This window comes from Carlito syrichta, unplaced genomic scaffold (assembly GCF_000164805.1).
Source record: "Carlito syrichta isolate Samal-C Ts95f unplaced genomic scaffold, Tarsius_syrichta-2.0.1 Scaffold302449, whole genome shotgun sequence".
Taxonomy (NCBI): Eukaryota; Metazoa; Chordata; class Mammalia; order Primates; family Tarsiidae; genus Carlito; species Carlito syrichta.
Genome location: NW_007246545.1, coordinates 310,640 through 322,661, shown reverse-complemented (window position 1 = coordinate 322,661; position 12,022 = coordinate 310,640). Strand labels below are relative to the sequence as shown.

At 36.7% G+C, this 12,022-nt stretch overlaps 1 protein-coding gene across 1 annotated transcript in view; it reads right to left on the bottom strand.

Moving 5' to 3' along the window:
* Nucleotides 1–2,340: 2,340 nt before the first annotated feature.
* ARID4A (AT-rich interaction domain 4A) overlaps nt 2,341–12,022 on the bottom strand; it is a 77,366-nt gene continuing 67,684 nt past the window's right edge. Inside the window, 3 exon segments of the mRNA XM_008056686.2 lie at nt 2,341–4,361; nt 9,187–9,333; nt 10,512–10,718. Of these exon segments, the coding sequence (XP_008054877.1) occupies nt 4,258–4,361; nt 9,187–9,333; nt 10,512–10,718 (458 nt within the window). The 3' untranslated portion in view covers nt 2,341–4,257.

Genomic DNA, 12,022 nt, shown 5'->3' with positions numbered 1-12,022 from the left:
AATACAGAATTGCCCAGTTAAATTTGAATTTCAATAAATAATTTTTGCATGAGACATACTCATACTAAAAATTTGTCTGAAATGCAAATTTAACTGGGTATCCTGTATTTTTATTTTCTCACTCTGGTAATCCTAAACTGGTGAGACTCTTGAGTCAGATTATCTTGTTGAATGTAATTTAGCCTTGAGAAGAAACCCAATTACTTGTACAGAGTAATCATGTATTAAATTTACATGTAAGTTTCTCAAACTTTTTACAATGGAACTTTTCAACATGAATTCTGCATGACACAGATTACAAAATGAATACAGTTTCATAATTATGTTAACTACAAATACCATAATTATAAACACCACCCTTCTTATTCTATTTAAAGAGATACATAATGGATATGTATATATAAAAAAGTTTTTTGTGCTTGTCAACATGGAAAACATAATTTGAATTTGTAATAAAATTTAAAGGCCCTCCCAAAATTTCTATTCTGTGACTAAGCACGTACTTACTAGAAATTCCTCATTAGTGCATACTCCATTCTAAGTCATTCAACCTTCACTAACAATGAATGCCATCACTTATTGTACTCTTTTTGTAATGGGATAAAAATCCACGTGTAACCACATGACAGTAATGAGAGAAGGAAGAACAAACAGGGGAGAAGGAAAAGAACTCATCAATTTAAGAATATTTTAAGTTGAAGATTAGAAATTTAAGCAAGTCTACTTTAACACTTTTCATATGATAGTCTAACTCTAACATCATCACTTTGTGAAAAGAACCCTGAAGATCTCTTTTGAATATCTGGCTCTACACATAAGGATCACTGATAGAAAATGGAAACAATAGCAATTCAAAGTATTTTTTTTCAATGTAATGAAACTGTTTTTGACAACTTTACTGTTAGACACTGGGCCAGGCATTTTTTGGGCTACACTTTGACTAGAAGCACTTAAGAGCCTAATCGTCTAGTACGGTGGAAACATACATGCACAGGAAACACAATGCAAGGTAAACTGTGGAGTAAAACAACCCAGTCTGAAAAGCTATCAGAGCATAAAAAGAGCAAGAGTCTGTGGTAGTGAGAAGTCATCAAAAACTGTATAGAAAAGACAGCCTGGACGAGCAGAGATATCAGTGGTGGGGAAGAGGAGCAGGAGGTGGAGATAGGCAGCTCAGGTCTGTGCAATGCCAGAGTGGCCCTGATGACCTGGCTTCTGCCCCAGGTCTCCTCTTGCCCAGCTCATTTCTACCAATCTTGCCTCCTGTGTGCTTGGAACACTACAATCTCCATCTCTCTCCTCTCATTTCCCTAGTCAATTCATAATCTTCTTGGGGGCTCAGTTTCATGATCACTTTCTCTGCAGAGCCTTCCCAGACCAACCATGACTTCAAACAGGTTGGGCTCTGTATCATTAGCTCATGGCACACCATAACTTCATACGCTTATTTCACCTGGAGTTTCTTATGTGAGTTAACTGTTTAACAACTACCTCATTGATGATACCTTGATTATACATTCCATGATGGGAAGGACCTTTTTTATGTCTTGTTCACTGTTGTGACTCCTGGGCCATAGCATGTCTGGCACATGGAAGACACTCAATAAATTGTTGACAAATGAGTTCTGATAATAGGTTTTATGTGTGGTTGAATATAGAGCTTTGAATGCTTTCACAATTTTGATAGCTATGCTAAATTACAGGGTTTATAGAAAGTTACATGTGCAAATTAATAGGATAATCCATATAGATTTTCATCACTTAAAGCAATTTCATAAAAGACATGGCATTTAGAATAGTCTTTTTTAAATGTGCTATGTACAACCATCTTTCTTAGTGAAACGCAGGAAAACCAGAAATGTAATACAAAACAACAAACAATAAAAGCACACAATGGAATACTAAAACAGAACGCTCCATAATCTTTAAATAACTTGATTTCATATATGGCATCTTCCATTATATTAAATAGTGTCTTTATACTTTTACTTTCTTAGTCACTTTAGTACCTGAAGTTTAGCTGAACTCAACATATGCCTAATATTCGAAATGTCATACCTAGTCAATATTCACTTAATTTCATAATCCTTTCCGGCCTCCAAATAAAAGGATTTTAACAATGTCATTAGATGTACCTATTTAATGAATACACAATTTTGTTCTCTTGTCATAACATCCCAATATTTCATTACCAAATCTGTATCAATTAGAAGTGATAATACTCAAGTTGATAACTTAGTTATCTCAGGTTTATTAAATTGCTATGGAAAGATATCATTTAAATATCTAATGAATAAATCTAAGGCTGCCTCCTAAGTCTAACTGTATTTGGATGACACATTTTTTTCATTTTTATAATTAAGTGCTAGAAATATTTTATCGTAAAGACTGAAGAACATGCTCAAATGCTTTGTGAAATCTGATTTTCCATCTGTAAGTTACTGGCGCTTAGGAAGAAAAGCGATCACTAAAAAGAAAACTAAAAATATAAAGCCTATGTTTAAAACATGGCCTTTATTAATACTGCCCGCTGAGCTTCATTTTTATTTTACATTGAAATACTTCTGCTTTGCAAATAAAAGACAGAAAAGTGCATTTTACAAGAGTACTTTTTTGTTTTTAATTCTCTGAGAAAATGAAAGGAATCTGAATCACAAGTTCACAATATGGTAAAATGAAATTAAGAAACAATGATTTCAGTAATGCTATGCCATCACTAGTGTTTAGCTCTGACTTTGTTCTTGTAAATCAGATCCTGATATACAGTCTAGAGCATCTAGATTATTACTCTACAGCATATTAAACACAGAAAAGGAGGTTTAAAAAAAACCCCTTTCAATGTACAAACATGAATTTAAAAATTGCTTTTAAAAAATCACCTTTTTACATAATGTATATGCAAAACTGCTTTAAATACATGATTTTGGAAGCATTATTTACAAAATGTATCAGTCTGTGGAACAATTCACAGACAAAGCATACATAGTTGCTTTATTTAGTTGTTGCATCTCAACTTTGGGAGATATAAATTTATTCGGCAGTATAGCAAACATAAAAACTGTGACAAAGTATCTTAAGGGCAACCAAAAAATTTGATCTTCAAAACAGTTAAAATACTAGGACTGCCAAAGTTTCTAAACAAGGACATACTTTAATGATCCAGATGCCCATTTATCATTCTATAACTGTTCGAAGGACTGAGATAGACTCCCTGCAACACAGGCAAGGCTGCTGGATGCAACCTCCTGTAAAAGGGACAGCTGAGACCTATTGTCATCCAAAGAGTGAATTAACCTAGAATTTTCTTTTTTTCAATTTTATTAATATTTTAAAAAATACATAAAAATACAACATCCAATGTCTGAATAAATATATTTAACAAGTTGCAAGATAATACCTTATTTTACACAAAATTTTCAGCTTTAGAAATCTTGTTAAATAACTTCATTGTTGTTATATATTTCATTTTTGTCTTTTTGTAACAAAATAAAAACTCTGAAATTACATAGAAAAAAGACAAAATATTTTTGTCAAGGGATAAGATAGTCCACTGAAAACTTATTCACAATTCCACTGTAAACATTAATAAACATTAAAATATTTGCATAATTGTGTGCTCAAAAATCCTATAAAAAGTGGAAGACTTATTACAACTGTAGTTTTCAGTCAACTACACTTCCTTTCACAACTTATTTTGTCCCATTTACACCTTTTAAACCTGGGCACACTGCTGAACATATACTTTGGCAGTTCTAAATAGCAAGTGCTTCCACAAAAATAAAAAAAATAAAAATAAAAAAAAATTAAAAAAAACCACAACATAAACCCCCTACTCACCAAGTGTTCAAATACTTCTTAGTGAAAGTGCAGCAGTAACTATTCAGCTGGATAATATTTTGATGTTTATCATGTGCACTTGCTTGTCTATGATTTCTATAACACCTGAAAGCTTTATTATACAAATTCAAATTTGCTAAGTGCCCTTTTTTCTATATCACAAAAAATGGGAAAAAAAGTAAAGAGAAAAAAAATTATGACAAATATGGCAGGCTGCCTAACCTTCACTTATTAATCAGCTTATTTTTCTGCAATAAGAAAAAAGAAGAGAGAAGGGAATAGATACAATTCAGCCTGGAAAAGTATACAGGAAATACTTAGCAATGTCAAACCAGTTGAGTGCTTTCTGTGGTTGTATTTCAGGGTTAGGAAATTTATGTCCATGGCAGCAAACTGCTGGGAAGGTCGAGAAAATGTTTATCACCTGCATTCTACAGCAAGCACATTTTGTGGGGGGGATGATGACGAGGGACTCATTCCAGTGTCTGAGGAAGCAGATGACATGGAGGCTCCTGCATGAGACACTGTGGAATTAAAACAACTATGTTAGCCTCAGAAATAATTACACAAAGATACCTAACCAGTGGTAAATTAGAAATAAAATTCTTAACATTTCACTTCAATCATAGGCCTCTTAAATGTTACATGAAGGAATAACAAATTGTCAGCAAACATTTTGTCTGGCTTATTTCAGTGGAATTAGTTTTTGGTCAGTTAAGTAACTCAACAGTTCAAATAAGACATCATAAAATGTAAAGATTAGAGAGAGATAAATTCATAAAACCCTACTGGGGAAATTCCAGGAAGGAACCCAGCTTGTCCCAAATCAAAAACAAGGCCAACCTGAGATAAATTCTCACCATAGGGAATTTCTGCCTTAACTCTGGGTCATAGAACTGTAAGATAATTTGCTTACCCCAGGAAAGTTCCTGTAACTGCCAGGTATCAGAGTTATGGAGATCAGGATGGAAGTAACAGCGTGTGACCAAAAAAAAAAAAAAGTCCTCAAATGGCTTTAATGGCTTTAACAAAGTCTCTTCAGGAGGATATAATATGAAATAAGGACCACTAGTCTATGTGTTAGGTGCTTTGCCACTTTTTCCTTTTGGCTTTTATCTTCTCTTTCCATGTTCCTATTTAAAGTTTTATTTTAAGTCATTCAAGTATCATTACAACAAATTCTTATATGTATGTTAAAAATCACTCGATATTTCAATTTAACAATTCACTACAAGAAATTATGAAAGGCCATTGCCTTGCCAGACTCTGGTGTGGCCATGTGCTTTTTGAACTATGGCTGTTACAATGCTTCCTGGCTTTGGTCCCCCTCACCTTGGGGAGGTGAATTCTCTCTCTCATTTACTTTTTAAAAAATGATATTTTCTAATTTTAAAAAATTAAGAAAATAAAAAAGGGAAGGAGACTGTAATAAAAATTACTTTTAGCTGTCTAAAACTCTTATTACATTCAGAAAACTGACTCCAATACAGTGGAGAGTCCTCTAAAGAAATTTTAGCCTGTTAATTTGTAATTTGTTATTCCTTTCTTTTCACATTCAAAAGTTCGATAAAGACTTCTTGCTATTTAGTTCTTTTTGTTTTGTTTGAGTCTGAGTCTCACTCTGTCGCCCAGTCTGGAGTGCAGTGGCATGCTCATGGTCACTGAGGCCTCAACCTGCTGGGCTCAGGTGACCCTTCCGCCTCAGCCTTACAAATAGCTGGAACTACAGGCACGTGCCACCACACCCAGCTATTTTTCTTAATTTATTGTAGAGATGAGATCTCGCCAAGTTGCCCAGGCTGGTCTCAAACCCATGGACTCAGGTAGTCTTCTCATTTCAGCCTCCCAAAGTGCTATAATATTTAATAAACATTAAAATATTTGCATAATTGTGTGCTCAAAATTATTATAGGCATGAGCCACTGCACCCAGCTGCTATTTCGTTTTTAAAAGAAAAGGACAAACATGGAAAGCCTGATCTCTTTCCATTTGCTCCATTCTATTTCCAGAAATTAAAAACGGCTGGACTTGGAACGCAGTGATTCAAGACCCCATACAACACAGGTTATTCTATCAGTAACTCAGCCTTTGAGTTTCTGGTAGAGACAGAAAACTTCTCTCAACATGGTGAAGTCTGTGAGGCAATTTACTTTTTATCTATTTTTTTTATGAGACATCCCTCCTGGAGCCCTCACCTGTCCCACCCTAGGCCTGAAATAGCTGCTTTCCAAGCCTGCTCTGCAATGGTGTTCTTATAGCTTCATCCCTGCCACCTTGAGGTTTTCCTTTACTGTCCTCTTATGTGGGATTCCTCGTCTGCTGGATCTCATATTTTCTTAGCTTGGCTTTGAATTTCTAGTACTAGCACACTAAGAAGAAATCTGACATAAGATACTTGATGTTGTTCTGAGACCCTCTTCTTTTGTATGTACCTTTATGTGGGAAACTTTCAGAATCTACTCTTTTTCCACAGATTTTATTATGTCCTTTGATGACTGTTTCCTCTCCTTATTTATAGAAGGCACAGTGAGTCCTTTCAATCTAATTCATCTCCTCCAGTTCTGGAATTTTTTTTTTTTTTTTTTGAGTTGGAATCTCACTCTAGGCTCAAGCAATTTTCCCACCTCACCCTTTCAAAGTGCTGGGATTACAGGTGTGAGCCACTGCAGCCTCAATCTGCTGGGCTCCGGAGATCTTCCACCTCAGCCTTCCGAGTAGCCGGAATTACAGGCATGCGCTACCACACCCGGCTGATTTTTTGATTTATTGTAGAGATGAGGTCTTGCCAAGTTGCCCAGGCAGGTCTCGAACCCGCGGGCTCAGGCAATCCACTCACTTCAGCCTCCCAAAGCGTGGGATTACAGACTGAGCCACCAAGCCCGGCTCAGTTCTGGAATTTTAACAATATTTCTTTGATGACAGTTTCCTCCTATGTTTACTCAGTGCTCTCTTCCTAGAAATACTATGATTCAGAAGTTGGATCTCCTTCCCAGATGCTATATTTCTCTTATTTCATCTCTTATTGTCTTTTTGATTGTCTACTGAGCTTTACTATCTATCACTTCTAATATTTTTTTTAAATTATAAAAAATTCCTTGCTATCATATTTTTAAGAGATCCTCCTTGTTCTCTGGGGAAAAAAAAAATCTTTTTTTCTTTTTAATTGGAGGTTTTCAATCTGTTGCCCATGCTGGAGTGCAGTGGCATGACCATAGCTCATCACAGTGAGCTCCTGGGCTCAAGTGATCCTCTTGCCTCAGATTCCTGAGTAGCTGAGACTACAGGTGGGCACCACCATGCCTGGCTAAACTATTATTTATAGTTTTGTGCTTTTTTCTTTTTTCAATATGGAATGTTGCCTGTTTTTGGTTTTTGTTTTGTTTTGTTTTTTTTAGTTTGGCTTCTGTTTTTTATCAGAGGCTTTCCTCAAGTATTTGGCCACGTGGCATCCATATTTAAGAGGACATTAAAAAAAGTTGACTGGAAGCTGTGTATGAGCAGTAGGGCTTTTTAATAAGGGCAATACATGAGGTGACTGGCAAAGACCTTGCTTTTTGGCTCAGTAACATCCAAATGTTAGGCCATTTTTCCTGGGTTGGTCATTTTTTTGAGACAGGATTTCACTATCACCTAGGCTGGAATACAGTGGCAAAATCATGGCTCACTGCAGTCTAGAACTCCTAGGCTCAAGTGATTCTCCTGCCACAGGAGACGAGTTTTTGCTATGTTGCCCAGGCTAGTCTTGAACTGCTGGGCTCAAGCAATTTTCCCACCTCACCCTTTCAAAGTGCTGGGATTACAGGTATGAGCCACTGTGCCCAGCTGGGTTGGTCACTTTCTTTAGAAGAATCCTCCAATCTCCCAGGAAGGGGCATAAGCTTAGTTGCCAGCTTTCAGGAGGCCAAGAGGATTTGATAGTGAGTTGGAAGAGGAAGAGCAGTCTAACTAGTCAGTATGCAAACTTTCACTACATCCATTCTTTTTGATTTAGCATTAACCTTCACCTTCAGCCACAGCTGGTGTCCATAAGTCTACAAGCCTATATATCCTCCCATACCCCATTAAGTTAATCTCCTATTTTCGTCTGGAGCTCGGGAATAAGCTAGCCTTGCTTCACAAGATGGGAAGAGAGGATCCTATTTCTCCTTCCATTTTCAACCACTCCATTTTTCAGCATCATCCCATATCCACACTTTGAAAGCTTTTCTGGGGTTATGTGGTATGAATTGGCTTGCTTCTCGCTATTCTGTCCCACTGCAAGGACAAGTAAGCTTAGTTTTAACATCATCTCATCTGCTAGGATGGTGCAGTAGCCCATTTGTTGTTCAGATGATAAAAGAAATGCTGTTGAGATTTCTCATCTGCTATAGTCAATGGTCTCATCTCTTGTCCTTGTGGGTATAGATAGGGCTTTTAATTTCCTAAATTTGCTGTCATTTTTTAGTGGTGGAAATGGAACTCCTATACTTGTTAAGATAACTCTTAGGGCAAACGCTGTCCTGTGAGACGTTACTTATTTTTTTTTTTTGAGTTGGAGTCTCACTCCATCATCCAGGCTGGAGTACAGTAGCACGCTCTCGGCCACCCCAGTGTTGACTTGCTGGACTCCAGCAATCCTTCCACTTTAGCCCTCCAAGTAGCTGTAACTACAGGTGCACTCTACCACGCATGCCTAATTTTTTGATTTATTGTAGAGGCGAGGTCTCACCATGTTGCCCAGGCCAGTCACAAACCCGCGGGCTCAGGGAATCCTCTCGCCTCAGCCACTCAAATTGCTGGGATTACAGGCTTGAGCCACCATGCCTGGCTGATGTTAAGATCTTGAGATGAAGTCTGTATCTAATTTATCTCTGTAATTTCATCACCTGGCAGAACATCTGTACATGTTACATGCTCATTAAAGTTGCCAAGCTGTAGTATCTTATACTATAGTTGCTTAGAAAATGACTTACAATCCCAACAAGATAATCTCTTTGAGGATAAGCCTAATGCCTTACTCATTTTGATTAGCCCCTCAATAACAAATATAGTAGCTGCTAACAGGCAGCCAATAAATGTTTGTCAAGCAAAGAGAATTTCAGAGGGAGTGAGCACTACTTGAGAATCCATCACATTTAGTAAAATCAGGCACCTTGTAAAATAGTTCACACTCCCTCCCTTTCAAGTGTCTCTTTCTGATTCAGTTGTTGACCACTCATTTCAACAAGAGCAACAAAGAAGAAAACACTAAGAATTTTAAAACAGCAAGTAATGAATGTATAGTATATTCAAAGAGTAACCAACTTAAGTCTTCTAAAATGATAAAATATATATTTGGAAAATAGAGGGAGAAAAATTATAATAAATTACCTTCTCTGTCTTTCTTTTTTAATCTTTTTCTCCTCCTGTCTATGGTTGCAACTTCAGACTTCAAAGACATATAATATTTTCTGATTTCCTGTAGTTTTTCTTGGAGAAATGAGATTCTCTCTGTACTGTTCATATTATCTAATTCATCTAAAAGGGAAGAAAAGTTCATGTGGATTTTAAGAGAATTTTATGAGGAAAAAAATGGCAGTTCTATCAAAAGTCTAACTCATAAATCAACAAAGCTTTAGTTTGTTAAAAGCTACTATATTAAAATCAGGCTCTGTAAATAGGGAAGACATGAATTAAATTCATGATTAACAGTTATTTTTATATCTTACATTTTCTATTCTAGATACATATCACTTATGATCAGAAAAACATAAACATGAATGCAAGGCTACCTTGGTCTATAATTATAGTTATTTATCAGAAGGTTATTTGGTATTCATTTTTTTAACTTAGTTATTCATAATCATAAGTACTACAAAAAGCACTTCACTTTCATCAATTAATATAAATCATACTTTTTTTAAAAGAGGGTCTAGCTCTGTCACTCAGTCTAATGTACAATCATAGCTACGGCAGCCTCAAACTCCTGAGCTCAAGGGATCCTCCTGCCTCAGCCTCCCAAGTATCTGGGACTACAGGCATATACCCCCACACCCAGCTAATTTGTCTTTTTTGATATTTTTGTAGAGATGGGGTCTTGCTTTGTTGCCAGGTCTTAAGTCATCCTCCTGCTTCAGTCTACTGAAGTGCTGGGATTACAGGTGACAGTTATTGTACCTGGCCCATGTATTTCTCATTTCTTAACTGGAGGACTTCCTCTAGTCAATATTTATCAACTTAATGTTATAAAAAGACACAGATTTGTATTTAAGATAACAAATAGGTATGTTTTTTTTTTTGAGTTTGAGTCTCACTCTGTCACCTAGGCTGGAGTGCAGTGGCATGCTCACGGCCACCTCAGCCTCAACCTGCTGGGCTTAGGCGATCCTTCTGCCACAGCCTTCCAAGTAGCTGGAACTACAGACGCACGCCACCACGCCCGGCTAAATTTTGTGATTTATTGTAGAGAAGAGGTCTCACCAAGTTGCCCAGGCTGGTCTCGAACCCCTGGGCTCAGGCAATCCTCTCGCCTCGGCCTCCCAAAGTGCTGGGATTACAGGCTGAGCCACCGCGCCCGGCTTGCTATGATTAATAAGATAATATTTGGAATATCTAAATAAGTTAACCAATATTCCTTATTTTATTAACATTAATCCAAAGTGACATTTTAAGATATATTCCACTTTAGAATATTAAAATTTCTATAAGCTTCTTACTGAGTTGAAAGCTCCATTTATACGTCCTAGGGGATGAATTCGGATGTTTTTCTCTGTGTTTATCTTTCTCTCCATCTTTGATGTGAGGGGATATTCTTGCAGGAGATCGTGCAATTTTCTGTGGCTTCGATACACTAAGATGCTTTACTGGAGTACATTTACTTGAATTGTCTACAACAGGAAGATCTTCACTATCACTGCTTTGTCCTATAAAAAAAAAGAGTCAGAAATTATAAACACTAAAAGTCTTAAATATCAAAATACAACAGACCTAGCAATTATACTTCTTGGTATCCTACAGAAATAAGTGCACAAATGCACCAAGTTTATAACAGTTAAAAAAAATTTTTAAACAATCTAAACCACAAGTAGGGAAATAGTTAAAAATTATATGCTATTGAATACTTTGCTGAAGTTGTTAAAAACAATGAGCTAGAGTTCATAAGAACAAAAATGGCACAATATCCAATAATGTTAAATGAAATAACAAAGTTATAAAACAATACAGTACTGTTCTCAATTTTAGTTCCTTTTTTTAAAGCTCTATGCCCTACTTCCACCCTATTCACCCTCAAAAGTCAAACTTGTCTGCTTTCGAAAAGACAAAGTTGAGGGTTACACACTCAGTTTCCCAGTCCCTCTCATACCTGTTTCTGTTATTGTCACCTTTATTATTTTTTTTTAATCAGTATTTTTTATTATGATGTTGTGGGGTACAGTTAAGGGTTAGGTATACAAATGCGTTTCATTCAGGCACCCTGTTGATAAGAGGTGTTTCCCCATCCCCAGACAGATATTTGCTACCGTTAATCCCATCTCCCTTCCCCGCCATAGTTTCCCACTACTATCAGTCATTTTCTTATAGTATTACATTGGATGTTCAAGGTCCATTATATGAGTGAGAACATGTGATACTTGGATCTTTGTTTCTGTGAGAGGTCACTCAGTATTATAGACTCCAGTTCCATCCAGGTTGCTGCAAAATTCATGATTTTCTTCTTTTTTATGGCTGCATAGTATTCCATCGTGTATATGTACCACATTTTTTTAATCCAGTCCTCTTTTGATGGGCAGCATGGTTGCTTCCAGGTTCTTGCTATTGTGAACAATGCTGCGATAAACATACGTGTGCAGGTATCTTTTTTATAGGGTGATTTGAGTTCTTCAGGATATATTCCCAGTAAGGGGATTGCGGGGTCATATGGGAGGTTGATATTTAGAGCTTTTAGGAATCGCCCCTCTGCTTTCCACAGAGGTTGCACTAGTTTACACTCCCACCAACAGTGTAGAAGTGTTCCCTTTTCACCACACTATCTCTAGCAGCTGTTATTTTTTGAGCTGTTGATAATTGCCATTCTGGCTGGAGTTAGGTGGTATCTCAGTGTGGTTTTGATTTGCATCTCCCTGATGATTAGTGAGGTTGAACATGTCTTCATGTGTCTGTTGGCTGCTCAGATGTCTTCCTTTGTGAAGTGTCTGTTCATATCTTTTGCCCATTTTATAATGGGGTA